At 36.2% G+C, this 22,361-nt stretch overlaps 2 protein-coding genes and 1 non-coding gene across 3 annotated transcripts; 1 reads left to right on the top strand and 2 right to left on the bottom strand.

Moving 5' to 3' along the window:
• The first annotated feature begins 7,521 nt into the window (after window positions 1-7,521).
• On the top strand, window positions 7,522-13,307 carry LOC147506427 (uncharacterized). Its single transcript, XM_086605767.1, has 6 exons — window positions 7,522-7,738; window positions 7,842-8,051; window positions 8,383-8,589; window positions 11,730-11,942; window positions 12,579-12,776; window positions 13,169-13,307. Exons 1-6 carry the CDS (start codon window positions 7,733-7,735, stop codon window positions 13,220-13,222), a joined length of 888 nt encoding a protein of 295 aa, XP_086461893.1. The 5' UTR covers window positions 7,522-7,732; the 3' UTR covers window positions 13,223-13,307.
• A 327-nt stretch (window positions 13,308-13,634) lies between these two features.
• LOC147506426 (U6 spliceosomal RNA) lies at window positions 13,635-13,742 on the bottom strand. The gene has a single exon (XR_015194110.1). It is a non-coding gene; the product is annotated as a U6 spliceosomal RNA (small nuclear RNA).
• Window positions 13,743-14,467: 725 nt separating this feature from the next.
• On the bottom strand, window positions 14,468-18,850 carry LOC147506425 (RPM1 interacting protein 13-like). Its single transcript, XM_086558581.1, has 3 exons — window positions 18,366-18,850; window positions 16,221-16,307; window positions 14,468-16,113 (listed from the first exon to the last, which is right to left on the bottom strand). Exons 1-3 carry the CDS (start codon window positions 18,672-18,674, stop codon window positions 14,833-14,835), a joined length of 1,677 nt encoding a protein of 558 aa, XP_086414707.1. The 5' UTR covers window positions 18,675-18,850; the 3' UTR covers window positions 14,468-14,832.
• Window positions 18,851-22,361: the final 3,511 nt, after the last annotated feature.

The following is a 22,361-nucleotide window of genomic DNA, read 5'->3' as shown; positions in this document are numbered from 1 at the left end:
GCTGAAGAACAGTTGTATGCTCAACAGTCAACAAATTGTTGAAGAGAATTATCGTCGTTTGCAACGAGAAAAATAAGATAATCATCGTAGATTACAACAAGAAAAAAAAAAATACGACAAGAGGAACAAAGACAATGACTATGACTTTCTGACACGAGTTAAAGAGTGATTTATGAAAGTCAAGCTTGTGTTACTAAGAAATCATCTCCATCTCCACTAACATGTGAAAAAGTATTTTTTGCATCCATTCTTAAAGTTTCAAGTGATTCCACTTGTTCTAGTATCAAAATCAAATAGTAAAGATTCCGAATGAACAAATTGTAGATATTTATTGTGAGCACGAAAACAATATTCATGAAAATATTAATGTGGTTAAAGTTTTAGGGCTAGCTAGCTAACGAAGTGAACATTAAATGAAATCAAGGGGCAGTCTAATGTGAAATATATGATTATAGTGAGTTCTAATTAGGGGTGTATATGTTCCATTCAGACATAAGAAACTACCTTAGGTTTTGATCAATTGGTATTTTAAAATAAGTAAAAAAACCAAGCTAACTTATTTTGTCCTTGAGAGTAGGGCTGGCAATGGGTCGGGTAAGAAACGATACCCGATCCGGTCCGAACCAATAAAAGCGGGTCTAGAACAGGTAGTTAGCATATTGGATCGGTTTTGGGTCTTGAAAATCAGAACTAGACTCTTATTGGATTGGTTATGGATTAAGTATGTACCGAACCGCTATAAGCCTGATCCGATTAAAATTTTTAGTCTTATGATTCTTAATTTTCCTCCACCATATATTTCAATTACCACAACATTGCAATATTTAAAATTCCAAAATAAGATATGCAAAATACATATGTAATATTACGATATGTTTTTTACATAATAAAAATATGGTTCCTATCTAAAGGAAAATCCTCTCTTACAAATTTGGATTTCAAATTATTCATTATGTTTTTTGGATTTGTGTACCTTGTTTTTGTGTTTAGCAAAAAAAAAATTATTTAATATTTATATAACAAAAATTAGGATCCAATTATAAAAAAACTCGGTTCACCGGGTTGAAATTGAGCTTATTGGTGCGGAACGGATCGGATCTAGAATAAAAAAAAGGTTTTCAGTTCGGTTCTAGTTTTCTAACTCAAATATCTGTTTGAGTCGGATTCGGTTCTGGGTCTGTATTGTTGAAAAGCAGATCGGTTTTGGATTTGCATATATCCGAACCGATCCAACTCATTGCCAACCCTACTTGAGAGTTACTAAAATTGAAATTGTGGGTTCGTGGATTACTTAATGGGTTGGGTTTGTGGATTACTTAAGGCTGGAATTTGACCTTGTGAGTTACTAAAAAAAACCGTGTCCTCTAGAGTAAGGCCCAAAATATTACAGATATATCTGATATATCGCCGATATATATCATTTTTTTATACACCGATATCGATATATTCGATATATATCAACCGAATATTAAATCTTTTTTTCTCGATATATATCGAAATTTCCGATAAAAAACTTTATATCGTTGATATAATCGATATATATGTGATATTTACGATATATATCGTTTGACTTTTTGACCATTTTTTAATATAAATATCCGATATTTCTGATATTTTAGGATTTTTTTTACCGATATTTATGGTATTTTAGATAGTTTGGACTGGTCACACAAAAAAAATGATATATCCGATATATATCAGTTTTTGGGTACACCGAAATATTCACTGAATTCGATATTTTGGGCCTTGATCTAGAGTTACTTTTGCCCTCTGAGCGAACGGTTTTGGCCCAAAACTGTGATTGGGTCTTTACTTTCTTCCTTTTCAAATAGGAGAGAGAGAAACCAACTTATTAGCTTTGCTTACTGTTACTAAAAAACTCTCTGAAACGCAATAGTTATTCTTCTTTTTTCAGTTTCAGAAATCAAAATGTGTCTAGGACAGAATGAAAGACAAATGCAGCCACAGAATGAAGGACAAGCGCGACTAATTGCTATTGAGGTAAACAGAAGTACCCTTCTCCGCATCTTCCTGTTTTACCAATAAGTCACACTCCTCAACAATTAAGGAACTTTGTGATACAAGCTAGAGGTAAAGTTTTTATCTTTGTTGCACATTTTTGTAAATACGTAGAGATTGATAACTAGTGGGTGTTTGTGATTGCACATACTATATATTTTAGGAAAAAAATCGCCTACAATGCTTAGGCGCTAGCATTTTTTAGAACATTGTACCCGTGTATACATGGTGTAACAACTAACTAAACGGGCAGAAGGAAGGGTTATAACCAAGCTTGCCTGCTGTCGTAGGAAGGCTGAAGGCATAAGGTTAGGGGTAGAACAGGGTCGGATCATGCTCCTTTATTGGGGCTGTCGTCACTGTACCAAGGCCTCGAAATGTGCCTTTTAGAATCAATAATGCATGGACATAGCATTCAGGTCTCAAAGATTTAGTTATATCAAGTTTGTGGAAGGAACTACTATATTCAGGCTTGCTAAGAAACTAGAGATGATGAAATACAGATGTGTTTGGGGACTGAGAGCTCAGTTAAGATGGCAAAAGAAGAATTCAAGCAGAAGCCATTAAGAGCAATTTTTGGATAATGAAAAGCAAGGTTAGCTGGTTTAATGACAGTGAAAGGAGCAGTGCATTTTTTAATAAAATGTGTCAAATGAAGCAAACAAGGTCCACAATTTACATCAGAGATGATGAAGGAACTATGCAAGAGGAGAAGAAAAGTGAGCTTCCATTAAAGTGGACGTTGCTTAGGCATACGATACTCGAAGAAGTTTAGATTTTCACATAAATTGATTCAAATGATTAACGTTCTCGTAAGTACTGCTAGACTCTCTATCTTGGTGAATGGAGGTCCTGAAGGTTACATTGCAGTTGAGAGGAGATTGAGGCAGGGGGATCCTTTGTCTCCTTTGTTGTTTGCTCTTGCTGAAGACACAAATAGTAGTGGGCTTAATAAGCTCATAGAATGGGGGTTAACTACCTCATTGGCAAATGCTAAATGAGTGAAGAGTTCTACTCTGCTACTCATATACTCTATGGAGATGATGTAATAATCTTCGCTGGAGAAGATACTAATGGCACAAAAAAACAGAGCAGAACTTTTAGAGAGGTAGATTGTCTGGCCAAGTTATTAACAAAATCAAGAGTAGGCTTTTTTGGGGAACCATGACTCTTGATAGAACACATCCTGCAACACATCTTGGGTATACAACTGGGAGACTTGCTAGAGAAGTATCTTGGTGTTCCCTTTGGTCCATGGAAGAGTTACGATAACTGTTTCTGAGTCCTCTTATTGACAAGATTCAAAAAAGGACCACTGCGTGGAAGGGTAAATTTTTGTCCTTTCAAGGAAGATGTGTACTAGTCAATTCAGTTTTAACAAGTATACCAGTGCATAACATGACTATTTATAAATGGCCTGAAAGTGTGGCGAAGGGAGCTGGATGTGTTCTCAGAAATTTTTTGTGGACAGGGAATCCCTCACAAGAAAGATTGTAACAGTATCATGGGACAAATGTTGCAAGCCTTATGAGGAGGGGCATCTTGGAATAAGGAGACTAAGAGATTTGAACCTAGCATTGTTAATGAAGCTTACATGGCATATTTGTTTTATTAAGTATGGGCATCCAACTTTATATATCTCAACATGGGCATTCAACTTTATAAAACTCAACATTGTTCAAAGATGATGAGTGCTCTGCATTTATGAAGAGTAAATACTTTACAAGGGATGGGGGAACCAATCTAGTATTATACAAAGTCTAGTATTTGAGGTGGAATCAAATGGGCACTAGAAGAAGTAAAAAGTCAATGGCGTATTGGGACTGGTGAAAAATTGATGTGTGAATGGATTATTGGTGTGGGGGATCATCTCTGAAACAACCTTTACAACTGCAAGATGCACACTTGAGGGGATGCAGAGCAAAGCTGAGCCAGACCTACTACAGCAAGGAGGAATTGATTTTACTATTTTAGTATCCTTCCACCTATTGCAGGTGATGTGGACATGAGTATATGGATGCTGGATTTACAAGCAATTTTCTCTATAGGTTCAGCTTTTGAAGAAATAAGAAGCAAGAGAACCAAGATTAAGATGGTCTGGAACCAGTTTTTTCATCCACAACTTTCAGGTACAACATGGAAACTCAACCACAATTGTGCAGCAACAGACCAAAATTTGAAAACTATAGGAGTTCGAAGTGCATCAAAGTGTTATCTAGGGTGCCAAGCTGAGAATTCTTTATAACATGTGCTCTGGGATTGTGACAAAGCTAAAGAAATATGACAGTGACTTGCCTCTGTCTTTGGATTCAGCAGCGCGTTTGAAAGTCTAGAAGAAGCAGTGAACAATGGACACAGCTCCATTATCAAGTATATTTGGAATGAGCCGATTGTGGCTAGCATGGTGAGTGACACTGTGGCTGCAGAGGAATAAACTTGTGTTTGAAGGTGAGATAGCCAATCTCAATCACTGCAAGAGAGAGTAAAGAAGAAAAATTGAACTTTCTTATTGGCTGTCTTCTGGAGCCGCGCACAACACAGTAGCAGACTTTGCTATTCTGAAAAAATGGGGACTGCCAGCAAGACCTGCAAGAGCACCAAGAATAAAAGATTGTAAATGGCAAACACCTGACAAGGCACAAGGGTACTATAAAGATCTCTGTCGATAAATCTGCTAAAGGCAACCCAGGTCCAGCTGGGATTGGTGCAGTATTTAGGGAGTGCAGTATTTAAGGATAAAATTCAGAATTCTCACTTGTGTTGTGTAGAAATATTTGAATCATTACCTTTTTTTTTTCTAGCTGAGTATTTAGCAATCTTAGAAGGGATTGAAGTGCCAATATCAGGCGGATGGAAAAGTCTGTGGATCGATTCGGATTCTGTGACAGCAGGGAGTGCTATTGGGAGAGGACAACTACCTTGGAGCATGAAAACAAGATGGAAGAAGAGTATGAAGCAACTGGAGTACTGTTTCATGTCAAATGTTTGGTGGGAAGTGAATCAGTGCTGATCAAGCTGCTGACCATGTGTACGATATGCCTAGCTTTGGAAAAAACTTGTTTGTAGGTAGACCTCCGTAGATAGGAATTGGGAGTCACCTGTTGCTACCTACTTTAGATTTGATTACGTTGGTAAGGGGTGCTACAACCCTTACTAAATTCTCTCTGTACCATGTAAATTTTCCTCTTCTTTACTTTAATACAAAGTTTGCTAATTTAGAAGAAGAAAAAAGCCATGAATCTGTACACGTCATCTGTGAGTGAAACCAATTTTTTCTAGGTCTGTATGCATTTACATATAAGTGTGTTTGGATTTTGCTGCATATCTTCTTTTCCTTCCTGTTACGTCTGCTATAGGAGATTTTGAGTCGTTTCTGGTTGTTCTCTTATTTAGTTAAGTAGATTGCAATATTGCATGTATGCATCTATCCTTCATGCACAAGCTAGTATGTTACTCTTAGACCGTAGCTCCCTTCCACTCATTTTAGTTGTTGAAACCCACAACACTCATTCTGTTTGGATGTGTGTGTGCAAGATTGTATTGCTTATTAAGATGCTGAATAAGTCTATCAATAATAATGATATAAAGTTCAGCTGCTGAAAATAGTCATTACTCGTTTGTTGGCTTTTAAACTTTTATTCTAGTTTTCAGGTGCGTAGAGATTTGCCTGGAGTTAGAAATTACATGTTCAAACTTGTTTGATATTTTTTTCTCAAAACAAATGGTTGCAGTATACAGAGAAAAGAGGTGTCAGTCCGACAATCAGTTCTCTAAATGATATATCAGGCTTCTATAGATCTTTTATAATCTGCCTTTGACTGTAGATGTAGTCTGTTGTCTGTATAAACCTTTGCTTCACAAACTTATTGTTCAGCAGTAAGTTTCTGTCTCTTTATGATCAGTGATTCCCTTAGGTTTATGCCCGATCTTTCTCTTGTGCCCTCTGAGTGCATCGCTAGCTTTATTTTGGATATCCAACTCATAAATAAAATATACTGTCACCTAGCCGTATAGAGCTTTGGAAAAATAAAATATACTGTTTCTGAATAACTCTGAATTTTCTTACATTTTATAGTAAATACTTCAGAATGTGCAAAAAATCACATGGAATACTTCCACTGTCAGTTTTAAATATCGTATCCAATTAGTATATGCATGGGTGCTCAAATCTGGTTTGCGTTTTTGCTCATTCGCTTTGGCGATTCTTGCTGAATCTTGTTTCGAGAGCTGATTGGTTTGTGACTAGAATTTTGGTCTTTGAATTTTGGTTTGTGATTCATTTGATACTATTGTTGCCTGGTAGAACTTGGGTGTAGAAGCAGATGAATATGGTTCATGTTTCTACTCAATTTAATCTTGAATATGGCCTCTTAAAGTCTGTGTGGATTTCCTGATTATTATTTTGATTCCTGAATTGCATGCTTTTTTATCACGATTTCATGATTCGTTGATTCATGATTTCTGGTAAAGGCTAATTATGTCAGGATATTTACAAGGGGCAGTAAAAGCTAATTATCTAGTTACATTGTGCAGGAAATGACAACTTGAATGATGCAAATGGTGGAAGGAGGGACTAACATGAGGATAAGAAAGCTGGTGGAGTGGTGGTGTTGTTAGTTGTGATTGTGTGTTTAGTAAGGAAGCAATGTTTGTACACAAGAAATGAATCTACTGTATGTCTACTAGTTAGGGACCTGTACAAAATCATTAGTCAGACATTGAATCAATCAGAATCCAAAAGCTCATTCCGACCAAAAATCAGATAAAATAATAGGTTGTTTGAAATGAAGTATTGTGATTTATGAGTAAGAAAATGTACATACGTATAGGATGTGGGTGAAATTTTACTACAGATCCATGTGGTAGGCAGTAGGCACGATCGTCACCGACTCAGTTGACCAGTTGAAACTTGGAAATGAATTCTTCTGCGGCACGCATATGGCAGACCACAGGCCTTCCAGTCTATAATACTCTACAAGTCTACACTCTACAGTCTACACTACAGTATTACACTATTACTACATTATGCACACACGTCGAAAAGCACGATGGACACATAGAGAAAATAATCCGACATTCAGGCCGTTGCACAATACTCAAAGTCCATTTAAGGTTCAAAAAAGGTCACAGACTTTTTACACAACACAAACCAGTATTTCCACTGACAAAAATTCTCAAATTCCAAAACTAGCAACAAAGCAAACCACTTTCCCTTCAATAGCTTATTTACGACTACTCCGCATTTACCTTATTCAAAGCTTTTCTTCTGAACCAACTCGACTCCCAAGAATGAAGAATCCACAGATCACAGATGGACGTAAAGATGTATTAAAAGTCAACAGTTTCTATTGTCTGATACTCATATTACCTCGAGATTCGAGAATTACTTGCTTATTTTACACGATAACGCGATTGACTACAAGGACCCCAAGGAGGAAAAGTTGACAAAAAGTTGTTGTTTTCCCATTCTTCTTTTTCGACTTTGTTTAACTCCCCCTTCACCCACTCTCTAGTCTCTACACACTTCGCTTGTCACTAGTCAGTAACTACATAAGAAAGCACAACCCCTTTCTTCTTCTATGGATGTAAGTACACTTGTACTATATATACCTTGTGTAATTTTTAACAATTTACCTTCTACACACTTCGCTTGTCACTAGTCAGTACTCAGTAGTCACCACTACAAAAGAAAGCACAACTCTTTTCTTCTTCTATGGATGTAAGTACACTTGTACTATACCTTGTGTAATTTTTAACAATTATGTTTTTGTTTGGCTTGTTATTGATGTTTGTGTGTTGGTTACTTGGTTATTGTTTTGAAGGATTTTAAGAGAAGCCATGTTCCAGCATTTGGAAACTGGGACTATGAAGATGGTTTACCAATAACTCAGTACTTTGAGTCAGCAAGACAAGCTGGGCTGTTTCGTTACACATATAATGGAGAAGCAGATCTTTATTCATGTTCTGGTTATGATTATGAACAAGATTTGTACAAGAAACCAGCAACTATTACTGTTGTTCCTCGTAGAAAGGTAAAATCATACTGGTCCCAATTTGAATATTCTACTCTGTTTTGTTCTGTACAAGTGCATCTTTTGATTTTTTTTCAAGAAAAATAGTAGTGATCACCTCATTTTAACTTTCAAATTACGTTCACTGCTTACAAGTTGCAACCAATTTATACATTAAGACCAGGGTTGCAAGAATGTAAATTTCAGTTTGTCAAAATATTTAGTCCCTTCCCTTGGGACATTTTATTCCAGGCTTCCAGGGTGGTATACTTGCAACTCTTTATATATTGGTTTTGCTATTTTAGAGCACGAGACTTATGTATTTGTGGAAATGTGGAATGTGCATGTGCAGATGAAGACAAAGGAAGCAGATTACCAACCGCATGTCACGGGGCAGAGGAAGCAAAGGAAGGTGTATGACGTGGAGCAAACGGCAAGACAACGACAACAATGTCAAAAATCAAAAACAGTACTACCTAGTAACCGGGCACCTAAAGCTGTGGATGAGGATCTATACAAAATTCCACCTGAGCTACTCTACTCTTCCTATCCTAAAAAGGTTTGACCACAATTAGATTTTGCTTATGAAATGTCATGTGTTAAGACTTGAGTCATGTCATGTCTGGCCGTCGAGCCCCATTAATTGGTTAAGAATTTGTTAGCGGGCATTATCGAAAAAAAAAGACAGTTGTTACTTGTTACACGACTTAGGAATTAGGAGTGTAACAAGATCCACGTTGACCCCATAAGGTATTCGTAGTCAAACAATGGGTTACCATTTTTCAATGAAGGTTGAATTTGTATCTGGAGTTTGGACTAGTTTTACATTAAAAAATGCCCAATTTGATATGCCAATAATATACTTGGAAATATTGTCCAGTAGAAATGCCTAATTTCTTGTTAGTGAAACATTGCTCCGAATCAATTCCCTTTGCTCAAGTATATTCTTTTGGCATTTTGCAGAAGATAACATTTGGTTTCTTTTCAAGATGCTTGGTTCCGTCATGTGCTGCTTGAGCTTGAAGAAGGAGAACCTTTTGATGATCTGCAGACTATAACATGATGTAAAATGGAATGTAGAATGAGAGAGAGAGAGAGAGAGAGCTGATGTTTATTGCTTTTCTTATGTTTTGAAGATGAATTTGTGACTGGAAGAGAACGAGGGTGTTTTTTTAGGATTTTGTTCCCTCTTTTGTGAGTTTATCCTCTATGGAGTATATTTGGCTTGCTTTTCCTCGTTTTATGTTCTTTCATTAACTTAGTTTGATATATCTTGATCGACCTCGAATAGGATACCCAATTCTTCTTAGAAGGTGAATAAGCTTTTCAGTGAACTAAGTTCAGGCTCCTAAAAAACGATTACATAATGAAAGAGTACTCATAATGAAATTGTTTCTGCTTAAGCTTTTGGAGAAAGCGGTGTCTTATTTTTTTGGGATTGTTAAAAATACTATTAACGCTAATCCCATGGTGCATACTTTTTAATATCAAAAATCTTTTTAGCATCAATTCTTAGGAACAATTTTACTTTCCTTCTCCTTCGTTAAATTTTATGTGCCTTGGAGTCTTTCTGCAATAATTTAGGAACAATTGCTTTTAAGAGGGCATTGGGAATAAGTATAGTTTGAATTTAAAGCAATGGTCGAGTGCAAATGGGTCCACGGAATCATAGAAAGAAGTAAATGGGGTCCGTGGAATCAACAGGAAGGAACAGCTAACTTCCAATAGAAAAGAAAAAGTACTTGATTCAAGTAGATAAATGAGAGGTTGATGCAAAAATCCAAGATATATCTTAAGGGTTAATGAATCGAGTCCGTTATATACTTATATGTTATATTGTTATATGAACTCTAAATGTATTCCACCACTAAAAAGTAAAAATAGATTTATGAGATAAATTGAGAGCTGATTTTTATAAAGACAGTTTTCTCATAATAAAAATCTTTCTACAAAAAATATTTAATTTTGTCAAAAGTTATTTTGAAATTTAAAAAATTGAACAGTTGGATAATTTTATAATATTGTAATCAAATTTTGATACTTCTAAACATTTTCAAATTTATTGATTTTTTCTAAGAATGATTTATATTGTGAGGAGAACATCTCCACCAAAAATCAGTTTTCTAATTTATTGTTTTTCATAGTGAAATTTTCTTAGAGTTTATGTAAGTGGAGTTCATATAACGGACGGTTTAGAGTTTATGTAAGTGGAGTTCATATAACGGACGGGCAGGATAATGAATATATAAGTCATCAGATTATAAAAAAAAAAAAAACGGAATGTGTGCATCCATATTAGTGCTTGCTTAATTTATTTCCTGTATTCCTAAAACTCAATAGAGACCAGGCGAGTATCAGGGATACAGTATAAATATGCTGGGCCCCACCTAGCGCAAAACAAATTTTCATCCATCAGGTGTAGCTGCTGTTGATCAATTGCACGGATCAAAGATCATGTTGTGTTCCGGCATTGTCATCATAATCTTGCTAGATTGAAAGTTGATAACCACCAACGTGTCCTAGTTCAACATATCCACTCACAAATTACCTAGCCTGAATTCTTTTTCTTGATATTAAATAACCTTCAAAGGAAAAATATGTATACGACTTGGAGACATCTCAACACATATCAACTCAATTTTCGATGGTCGTCTCCACATATGCACACTTTTAAACGAAAGAATGATTGCCATGTAAATCTCGACGGGATGAATATTGATAGTTTGACCACATAAAATATCATGACCAACATCTGTGTGATCTCACCACATTTTGTACTGTCTACATTTCGAATAATATCATGAGATTTCAGATTTCACATAAATTATCTGCACTTGGATGTGTACAGTCGTGCAGGTAGTTTAGTACACTTTCGAATAGCAAATGTTAGCTGAGAATTTACTGGTCCCCTGTGTGTAACACTGGGCAGAGCGCAACAACTTTCCATAGGCATGACAATATACGTGACCCTGGCAGTGATATCAAATGCACCTGACTACATGGCCCGACATTTGGGGCGTTGCACAATAGGCTACTCAAAACTGAGTTAAGGTCAAAAGAGCATATCATTTCAGTTTCATGCACAGAGGAAAAATTCTTGAATAGAAAACCCAGCAAAAACACAGCACTTCCTTTCATTTTCTTAACTATTCTAAGCTTTCCCTTCAACATCTCTGATACTTTTATAATTCTACATCCAAGAATCCCAGATGTGGACGTATACTAGTGGTAATACTGTAATACTGTAAGTCTGTAACAATAAGGGGTCACCAGTTCTTCTTGTCTCTGATTGCCTCGAGATTCGTGAATTACTTGCTTTATTCACAAGATAACGACGAGTGATGCCAAGAAGTCAAGAACCCCAGTATGAAAAAGTTTATAAAAGTTGACGAAAAAGTTGTTTTCCTTCACTCCTCCTTTTGGATTCTATTTAATTCCCCTGCACACACCCCATTCTTCTGAACTGTTCTGTTTTTCTTCTTCAATACAGCTCACTTAAACTACAAAAGAAAAGCATCCCCATTTTACTTCATTGTACTTCTCTTGCTAGCTTCTTCAAATGGATGTAAGCAAACTTCAGAGCCCTTTCGTTTTTTTTTTTCATTTATGTTACTTGCCTGTGTTGTACTGTTGCAGTAGAAACTTCTTTTTGTTTTTAAAACTTTGTTTGTTATTAATGTTTGTATGTTGTTTTTGAAGGATTATATGAAGAGAAACCATATTCCAGCATTTGGGAACTGGGACTATGAAGATGGTTTACCTATTACTCAGTACTTTGAGTCAGCAAGACAAGCTGGGTTGCTTCGTTACACTTATAATGGAGACGCAGATCTTTATTCTTATTCTGGTTATGACCATGATCAAGATTTGTACATGAAACCAGCAACCATTACTGTTGTTCCTCGCAGGAAGGTAACACAAGAAACTTGTCACTATTCATAACTAATTTACTCTGTTTTTGTTTTGTTTTGCTCAAATACTTGTTGATTTTCTTTTCCAAAAAATTTAAATGTTATCTCATTTCAAATTTCAAGATACACCTTGCCACATGCCTCCCCATGCTATAAACCTCTCAGGATTTCTTTTTTCGATAAACTTAGACCTCTTGGTAATTTAGATTGTAACTATGTACCATGTAATGTGATAAATAAATCATAAATGTATTCATGATTTCACGAGACAACTCTTGTAAATGGTTGTTTATCTAACATTTTTCCTTTCTTCCACGCCAAAATGGTTGTGAAAAGGATTAAAATCTGTCTAGAGCAAGTTATCTGGAGAGATGCAGGGTATACTACTACACTCAAGGCCATAATAATGCCCATCAATTTCCCAGCTTAAGGACTTACTTTGCATGCTCACTATGTGAAAAGAAGAAAAATGAGATCACGTTTTATCCGGTAGTGGCACATGTGCCTTAAATTGGGGTTAAGACTTACTGTGCTGTACTGTAGTATGTATGATGTATCTGTGGAATGAAATTTTTATGATTGTAAGGTAGAGTGAGTGGGATAAGAATGATTGAAGGAATGAATGTTGCATGTGCAGATGAAAACAAAGGGGGAGGGTGAGAAGACTTACCTACCGCAAATCAAGGAGCAGAAAAAGCAAAGGAAGGTGTATGACGTGGACCAAAGAGCAAGTCAACAACAACAAATAGTAGCACCTAGTGGCAGAGCTCCTAAAGCTGTGGATGAAGATCTATATAAAATCCCCCCTGAGCTGCTCTACTCATATCCTAAAAAGGTTTGTTCCCACTTCTCACAATCTATTCATGTTGCTTATGGAAAGTTTTTTGGTTAAGATTTATGTCAGGGCCATTTATTGGATCACATCTTAATTTTTCCCACTAAGAACATACTATACTCACATATTTGTTATGCAGTCACGTTTTAGTAGTTTTGTTTAGCTCCATGTTTGATCCTTAAGTAATGAACTACGAAGTAGAGAACTGCCTAAAAGATGGTGATTTTAAATTGTACGAGAATTTGTGACAGAATAGTTGATAAATTTTAAAAGATGGCATGTTCATATGTATCCTATCGTTTAAATCTATTTGATTCGTCTAGGTTCTGTTGTTGATTTTCATTTCGGGTTCAATAACCTTGACTAAACTATGTTACTATTGTATTTTGCAGAAGAGGACCTTTGGTTTCTTTCTAAGGTGCTTAGTGCCATCGTGCGCTGCGTGAGTTTGAAGAACAGTAGCATTTCATCTACTTAACTAAGTTTCTGTAGTTAATGTAGAGAGACTTGGAACTTGTTTGCTTTTGTATTAAAATGAGACTCCTTTGTTCTTGCATTTGTAACCACTATGAAAACTAGTTATATTGGCTTGCTCGTTACCTCCCATCATTTTGTTTTTGTTTTCTTTCCATTGTTATTTTCTTCCAAGCAATGTATTGGCAATTTGGCATGCGCGCTACGCTAGTGATTCTAATCCACTTGAGCATGCGAATCAGCTTTTCACTGGATTTTGTGCTAAACATTGTTTATGTACTCAAAGATTTAACTTTACAAGGTTAATGATAAGAAATTAGCTTCTGTATAAGCTTTAGGAGACAGAAATATTTCATTCGCCCATAAACAATGCACGCTCCGATCAAGCATTTCTTTACCTTCTTCTCGATTTGTGAGTGTCATCCTTGGCCGTGCTAATCCTTCTCTGTATTGTTCCAAATTTAACTTAAGACTTGAATACCGGCTTACATCATGATACAGTTGATTAACCTGCTCAGATTTGGGATGCAAACCTACATAGGAATCACCATGCTTTAACTTTTCTAGTGCCATCTTTTCTATCTTTCCTGTACATTGATTTTAGGAAATGGATTGATGACATGTCCATACCTTACAAGAAAAGTAGTAGATGAGGTATCTCTTAAAAAAAATTATGATGAAGGTATGCAAACAAATGGGTCCATGGAATCATGCAAAGAGGAAATGGTTTAAAGCCATGCATATAGGCCCATGGAATCATGCAAAGACGAAGAAATGGAAAAGGGTCAATGGAATCAGACAACCATGGAAATATGGAATCACGCAAAGCGGGAAGCTAGCGGCAAATTGAGCTCGCTTGAGCGTACACTAGTATCAATGCTTGGCCCTATTTCCAATCACTCCACCCTAGAGTCCAGAAAAAGGGACAGCTTAAAAAAAGATAAGGAAATAGAAGGAACAAAGTAGTTAACTCAAGATAGCTTTACTACAAATCAATAACTAGATAGATTTTACTAACGCAGAGACTGCACTAACAAATCGACGTTACCAAACACACACACACAAGTATACCAGAAAAGAAAACACAAAAGAAATTTTTAAAAAACTAATAATGAACAGAAAAAGACAAAATTTGCCCATTTCAGAGGGTCACAACTGATGACTCCAACCGATCACACATACGACATACGAGAACCTGAAACTTTTGAAACACTAGATGAACTGTACAACTATTTCCGATTCCTAAAAAATCAGTGTGTTGAGATACACAAGCCAGTTTAGCTCTTACAATTGCTTTGCTATAACATTACAATTTACCAATCTGATTCAGAAGCTACCTATATCATACAAAAAAAGGACTTACCCATGTCCTCTAGACAATTCTAAGAGTTCTCAAAATCAAACAATAACATTGCTGCATTCACCAGTTCAGGTTGTGATGGGACAAAACCAAGTTCAGATCGTACGGTCTCGTTTCCAGTTTCATGATCTGATTTATCTCCCAGAGACCAGATCCAGCTGTCAAAATCGGAGTCTATTAAAGAAGGATTTGTGGCAGCAGGACACTGGGTGGTGGAGCCTGTCACGTTGATGGCTGTGACATTGGCTGGATACATAGAAGTTTGGAGTTCTCTGTTGATGGCTGTGACGTTGGTTGCATACTTGGAAATACACAGTTCTCTGCTGGTGGAGCAAGGTTCTGAACTGTATCATTTAACCAATCATACTGATAGTCAGTCAGGTTTGACTTTGACAAATTAGGAGCCGGATTCTCAAGGGTAAATGTATTTTGATTGTCACTAGATTGAGGAATAGGCTGACTATATACTTGGGGTTGGCTGTCACTTGGTTGAGGAATAGGCTGACTATATACTTGGGGTTGGCTGTCAATTGGCTGAGGAATAGTCTGACCATACACTTGGGGCTGCATTGAAATGTCATAGGATTGGGATTCCATAAAACTGCTACCCATAGTCGACTGAGAGGTACTCTGACAAGTATTGAGTTCTGAATTGTTGCCCACAAGAAAGTCTTGAGATCTTGCACGGCCATTATTGTTGTATGTTACTGGTGTTTGGCGACTCCTTTGTGCCTCCTGACACCTCATCCTGTTAACACGACCACTCCTATGTGCCTCCTGAGACCTTGTACTGTTGACGCCACCGTCGGTTACTAGTGTGTGATGACTCCTTCGTGGCTCTTGAGAGCTTGTACTGATTATGCCACTGTAAGTGACAGGCAAGTCAGGATTCCTTTGTGGCTGCGATCCATAGATATGATTTGTTTTGTCATGCGAACCATGCCCAGATCTAAGCTTCGTCAAGGTAATCGCACCAGAACCTACCCTCTTAAAGTTGACTTGTGGTGAACCAAAACGAGAGCCTAAAGTACCAGCACCATTATCTTTATCCCTTCGGATGATATTACTCGCAATGCTACCTGAACCAGGTGCTAAAGCTGTGGATCTGCTTGCTACTTGATGTGGCAACCTGCTTCTGCTCACTGTGACTCCTGACTGCTGGTGGTTCCTATTGCTTATGATATTTGGCACCCCAAAGTTGCTGGTAGATGAGCAAGAGCGGAGAGTGGGTGAATTGGAGACTGCTGGTATCTGACTATGAACACTATTCAAGGTTTGCAAATGAGTGAGTGCTGGAATGGACTTATGTACAGGTGGAGCAATTGGGAGAGTATTCGCTGGATCATCTAATGCTGATGATGGTGCTTTGTTCACTTGCCCGAAATATTTCCTCTGTAATTTCCATATTTCCTCCTTATCAGTCGAATGACAATGGTCGGTACTGGAAACACCAGTGCCCCAGTACATGCATGGAGCTTGAGTATCACAGACATAACAATGGCACTGCATTTTCAAAATGTAATGATCCAAACACGAGCACATAATTAGTTTACAGTCAACATCACTAGCAAGAAAAACTACATGTCTCTCACAAGAACGAGTCATCTTACCTGATCACAATACCTCTCGTGTGGATTTGAACCAAAAGGAAATCTAGCACACAGATGCCTTGGATGAGGATAGTCTCTACATGCTAGCTGCATCAGAAAAAGAAAATTAGAGGAATCATATTGGTAACCATAGAGATACCCAGGTACATATAAAACACATATAAAAAAAATCCTACAAAAAGTGTCGTAAAACAAACTACTAGTACAATGCCAGAAAACACATAGATACACTCACATATCCAAACAGAATTAGTCCTGTGGGCTTCAGCAACTAGAATGAGAGGTAGGGAGATACTGACTCAAAGCAACCTACTAGCTTGTGCATAAAGGATAGATACATACATAAGTACATAACATCTACTTAATCAGATGATAGAACAACCAGAAACGACTCAATGTCTGCAATATGGAAAGGAAGAGATGAGGTGCAATCATGGTTTTTGTAGACCAAAAACACTCTACTCGTAAATTCAACAAGCAATGTGAAACATACAACTTGTCCATTAAACTTCTAAATTTTAAAAGAAGAACTGCCCCAATGTCATCTATTTTCAGACTAGAAAATCCCCGTCTAAGCTCACCTGCCGATACCATTTATCCTCCCATAATCAAGGCCTATGCACTACTCTCCTTCATACTAAAACCTTTTTGCCGAGCACCACACTCACAACATACCGCGTTTGTCACCCAATCAACCTTCCCGGAAAATTTGTCCCCGCAACTTCTCTCCAGAAACTAAAAAGTACCTACCAAATCTCCAATATAAATTCAGATGAAAGCTTGATTAGCCTTAACTTTTTCCTATCCACAATGCATAGAGAATTTTCTTTAACTTGATTTCCCCGTGGATTTTCTCTCCCAGGAGGTAACACAAGTATAAATTCAGTTGCACAAATTTGTCAGTTTTATTTTCAAAAACAACGAACATTATTGACCAGTGAAACTTAAATAGCATGATCCTTGAAGCCGCCATTATGTGCAAGTTATTTTAAATATTTGCTTAACGAAACACGCTAAAGTTTTGATTTTCCTATACAAACAAAATTTTTAAGGTCAAACAATCACATTGCAACTGCTCTTGTCTCATGTTATAATCATTTTTTGAGTTTATCGATCCACAAAAAGACTTGATCCTTTTTAGAAAGCAAAACTCTTTTTTCTTAACAGCAAGGTTTTTTTTAAAATGCATCTTAGCCGCAAGGCCCTCTGCCTCTGTGAGGCTTGAGACAAGCCTCAGAGAATGGCATAGAAAATAATTAATTTTGATTTGCCTTTTTCTTTAAAGTGAATGATTTTTCACATGAATAAGGTTATTTTGTCCTTTAAACATAGATTGAGGGTGGTTGTGACAAAAAAAAAATTGAAAAAAAAACAAAAACAAATGAAAACTACTAAGTTTTTAGGATCTTAGATAACTCTTCCATTGAGGCTTAGGTCGAACCTCAAGGCGTAAGCCTCGGTGCACTTTTAAATTTTTTTGCTTGACAGCAAAATCCATTTTCCAGAACTACCCCCTCCCCCCAACCACACAAAAAAATAAACAAATATCAAAATGTCAGTGATTATGGGGTCAGCACAAGTTTTATTCTGTTAGTCTTGAGTCATTTCGCTAATAGGCTCTCATAATTGATTCTTTCGTTCGGTTACTTGATGCAATGCAAATTTGAAAGTAATTGTACCACCCCAAGGTGCATTTACTTACAAAGAATTTATAAAACCACACCACTTCTATCGAGAAACTAACCAGTACCTACCAAATCTCTAATACAACTTCATATGGAAGCTTAATCAGACTTAATTTCCTAATTCCAGAATGTCCTTAGACTTCAATGAGCTAACCACTTCCTAAAAGCTATACGATACTTAGAATTATCCTCTCCATCATTCTAAAACAAATATTGTCACATTATCCACCATTATACTAACAATAAACCGCAAATGTGCCTACTCCTTAGTGTAAACTTCCAACAAGATTCCTATAACACAACAATATCGTCTAACTATTTTCTAAAAGATACATTCTAATAATAACCAACATACCATCTTCCAAGTTATTCACTTGTCACTAGCTAACAGTAAACTTTCAACATACCAATTTGCAATTCAGTGAAACAAACTACTAGTACAATGCCAATAAAAACATACTTGGCCTTTTTCGCTAACGATTAACAACTCATCAGAATTATTCCCTGAATCATCATTTGCCACTTGGACATGTTTCTCAGGGTCCCCATCCAAAATCAAGCAATCATCTGAATCATCTGAATCATCATCATCATCATCTTTACTAACTGAACAAGTCCTAGAAACTTCCCCAACCACTACAACTTCATCTGAATCCTCTTTTTCAACTTTGTCAAGTAAAAAAGACAACCAATCCCCACCATTTATATTACCCAATTCATCTTCTTCATCTGAACTTATTTCAAGAATCTCATGATTATTGTTTTCCATAATAACATTAAAATTTCAGTTAAATTTCGTGAAATATCGGTAAATTGAAAAGGACCCACCCCCGTGGTTTGTTGTGATGGAGAAAAGATTGAAACTTGGAATGGGGATTGGAGTTTTTGTGAGGAGTGGACTGAAAATGGGAGTTGTGCTTTTTGCAGTGTTGGAAAAACCCTAATAAAAAAATAAACGTATTTTGTTTTAAAATTCTGCTGACGTTTGCAGGGAATCATAATGGGAAAGACCGATTTGAGATTTGACTCATAGTTATCAGACCCAGCCCGAATACTGACCCGGCAAAAGAACTGGGTCACTGGGTCAACGGTTCGATTCACTGATTCAACCAGTGGGTCAATACTTAAGTTGAAAATATTATATAATTCACTTAGTACATACATTTTTACCACTTCATTAGTGGTTTAGGTGGTCTTATAAACCAAGGTTCGAGTCTATACAGATTATGTTTTTTAAAATTAAAATGTTTCTTTACTAGTTTATTATTAGATGTTATTTATATTTCTTCTATAGCGGCAGTTCGGACTAAACCGTTCAGGTTAAAACGGTTTACAAGAAAACTAGATGAGTTAATTGGATTTGGCCTGGGTCAACTGCTTAAACAATCTACTATGTAACCCAATCCGATTTGGTGACTAGATTACCGGTTCATTGGGTCAAACTACCGAACTAGGCCGGGTCTGATAACACTGTTTTGATGTTTGACTCATTTTGAGTATTAAAATGTTTCTTTACTAGTTTACTATTAGATGTTATTTATATTTCTTATATAACGGTGGCTCGGACTAAACCATCCGGGTTAAAGCGATTTACAAAAAAATCGAATGAGTTAACCGAATTTAGCCTGGGTCAACTGCTTAAACAATCTACTATGTGATCCAACCCAATTTGATGACCGAGTCACCAATTCACTGGGTCAAACCGCCAGGTCGGACCGGGTCTGATAACACTGCTTTCACGTTTGACTCACTTTGAGTATCTTTTACTTGTGCTCAATTTGAGATCATTACTTGGGCTCAGGTCCAAAAAACAGTTCTAGGACTTGGGTTAGAACATTACATTGTTGCCATTGTCATCAAGTCTACAATTTGTATTTATTTATTTATTCCTTCAAATGCCCAATAATAAAATTGTTAAAAAAAAAATGGTACTAATTTATATAACAGCAGACCACTTAAAAACTAAAAACTGAAAACAGAAAAATTCCGTGTTAGCTGAAATCGAGACATTTGCTGATTCATTTTAAATAAAACATTTTCTAATTCCTTTTAAATAAAAAATAAAATAGGTTGCCTTGTTAAAATTTTACATAATGGCAGGAGGGGTTGCTAAAAGAAAATGTTGCTAAAAGAAAAAATGACCGCTTTAGCTGTTAAACGTTTACATTATGGATGGAGGGGGTTGCTAAAAACAAAATGATACTTCTTAAAGAAAATATCTCTCATAAGAGGATAGATCATTGTAACTGAAATTCTTGAGTTTCCATACCACTACACAAAACCAACAATGAAAAAAAATGAAGCAAACGACTTTGGTGTTGTTGGTGAAAATGGGAGAAATTGTGTAAGCATGTTTTAAAGGTTTTTCTTCCCAATCATTCTAAGAGGATATACTTTTGATACCTACTGTTCCTACTAATCGGTCATGGTTGATTTGCATTAAGATACGAACAATTCCAGTACAAAATCTATGATATCTAAGTTGTAAATTTTTTTTTTTTTGGGTAACTATCTAAGTTGTCGGTTGGAAGGGTAGAAACATCAGTTGATACGATTCGACCCGAACTCAAGTCATACTTGAATTTGATTTCAAAGAGTACTAACTTTGTTTCGAAAAGAGAATTACATCTCAATTAGTAGAGTATACTATAATTAACCTGTAACTTTAAATTGGACCAGCCTTTTTTCTACCACTAAATACTCTTGATTATATATAAAAATAAATTATTCAATACCTTTAAAAAGGACTACTCCGTCATTTTAGTTTTTATTTCCATTTATACCCTTAAGTTATAACACACTCACAAAGGAGTTTTGTGTAAATTTAGGTTGAAAACTAAATACACGCAATATATGAATTGTACGCCTATATTTATTAGTTATTTAATAGAGACTTTAATTACCATTAATATACCAATCCTTTCCCTTTCCCTTTCCCTTTCCTCTCAATCTCTACGTATCCCACATTCTTTTGCAAACAGTAAAATGAACCCCCTCCTCCTCCCAAAAAAAACTTTCCCTCACTTCGTCTTCTCCTTCTCCACCTTTCTTATTTTCAGACTCTTAGATATAAGTTTCTGGGTTGTAAAAAATTGTTCCTCGAATTCCAATCCATCTCACTTCAATTTGATTCCATTTTGATATACAAGTAAGTACCTTTGCATTTTGTTTCTTTGTTACTATCAAACCCCAAAATGTTATTTTTATTAGAAATACAATTGATTTGTTTCAGGTTGGATAAAATCCATTCAAGGATGTGAAACTACTATTTTTTGTAATGGAGCGCTATTTTGTCATGGGGTTTTTGAATTTAAGTACGTAGTTCAACATGTGCAGTAACACCGATCACTTTCTTTCTTTTACAACTTGAAAAAAGATTATGTATAGTCTGGAACACTATTTCCATCGCTAGAAGAACTACTTCTATGGTGTATTGAAATCATGTGTTATTGTGTCCAAAAACTAGATAGTGCCTTGATCGGGTCATTATCACGTTTTAAATTGGGGGCAGAAACAAGCTGCCTTGCAATCACTCCATGTTGTAATTACGTCAAGGAGAAATCGGCCGGGCATGGCACAAGTCGCTTGAACAGATAATGTGCAAGTATGTAGAGCTTTGTGTGGATATGCGTAAGGATAGATTTACAAAAGACGATTTGATTCAGTACTGTATCATTTGACAACAAGTCAGCGTTAGTTCTTTAGAGGAAGTTATTAAGCAATTTTCTCACATTTCCATGGAGAAAATTGAAGTTAAAATTGGAATCCTACAGAACTGTTCTCGATATTCTTCACAACAACTCTGAAGCATTATATGCAGTAAGTCATCTTTCCTTCTTACCAGTTACTTGATTAGTTTTAATCTATGATCGAATAGAGTATTAGTTGGTTTCTTTAATTTACAGCTGTCATATGATGTCTTGCATTTAAAATGACTATCTGTCAAGTGTGATTGTTTGCAATAGAGGTTACTTCGTTGTTAAAGAGTGCATTGTGGATCCACTCCATAACTTACTATAAGAGAGTATGCCGATAAACCCAACACCTCCTGCTTCCCATGTTCAGCCACTGATCTCCTAATTTGGTGGCAGAGAGTATGGATGATGGGTTGAAGGGACATGTGACCATGTGAGAATATATGTGAATATGGGTTGTACTCCAAAGTCCAAACTTGACAGATTTTATACCATATTAAGTAGATTGGAATTTTAAGTTATAAAAGAGAAATATAAGGAAATGTTTAGGCAGATGAGTGGTGTGTGACGCGTTCTCTGAACTGTAATTTTCCCATTTTTTCAGTCAAGACAAAGTTAGTTCTCTTACTTGAATTTGACATTGAGACTCTTCTTCAGCCTTCTCAGCTCTCTCTATTTATTTCTTATCTTTGTTGTCTCTTTGTCCATCTAACAATTCACTCTGTATTATCATTCATTGAGACTTCTCATAAGATCGACTT

This window comes from Coptis chinensis, chromosome 4 (assembly GCF_015680905.1).
Source record: "Coptis chinensis isolate HL-2020 chromosome 4, ASM1568090v1, whole genome shotgun sequence".
Lineage (NCBI taxonomy): Eukaryota > Viridiplantae > Streptophyta > Magnoliopsida > Ranunculales > Ranunculaceae > Coptis > Coptis chinensis.
The sequence above is the reverse complement of the archived record's forward strand: the minus strand, read 5'-3'. Positions and strand labels throughout refer to the sequence as shown.

Coding starts and splice junctions, on each gene's coding strand:
- LOC147506427 (XM_086605767.1), top strand. Junction 8,052..8,382: donor CTGTTGTTCCTCGTAGAAAG/GTAAAATCATAC, acceptor GTGCATGTGCAG/ATGAAGACAAAGGAAGCAGA. Junction 8,590..11,729: donor ACTCTTCCTATCCTAAAAAG/GTTTGACCACAA, acceptor TTGTTTTTGAAG/GATTATATGAAGAGAAACCA.
- LOC147506425 (XM_086558581.1), bottom strand. CDS start 18,674: ATGGAAAACAATAATCATGAGATTCTTGAAATAAGTTCAGATGAAGAA. Junction 16,308..18,365: donor TCGTTAGCGAAAAAGGCCAA/GTATGTTTTTAT, acceptor TTTCTGATGCAG/CTAGCATGTAGAGACTATCC. Junction 16,114..16,220: donor ACGAGAGGTATTGTGATCAG/GTAAGATGACTC, acceptor TTGAAAATGCAG/TGCCATTGTTATGTCTGTGA.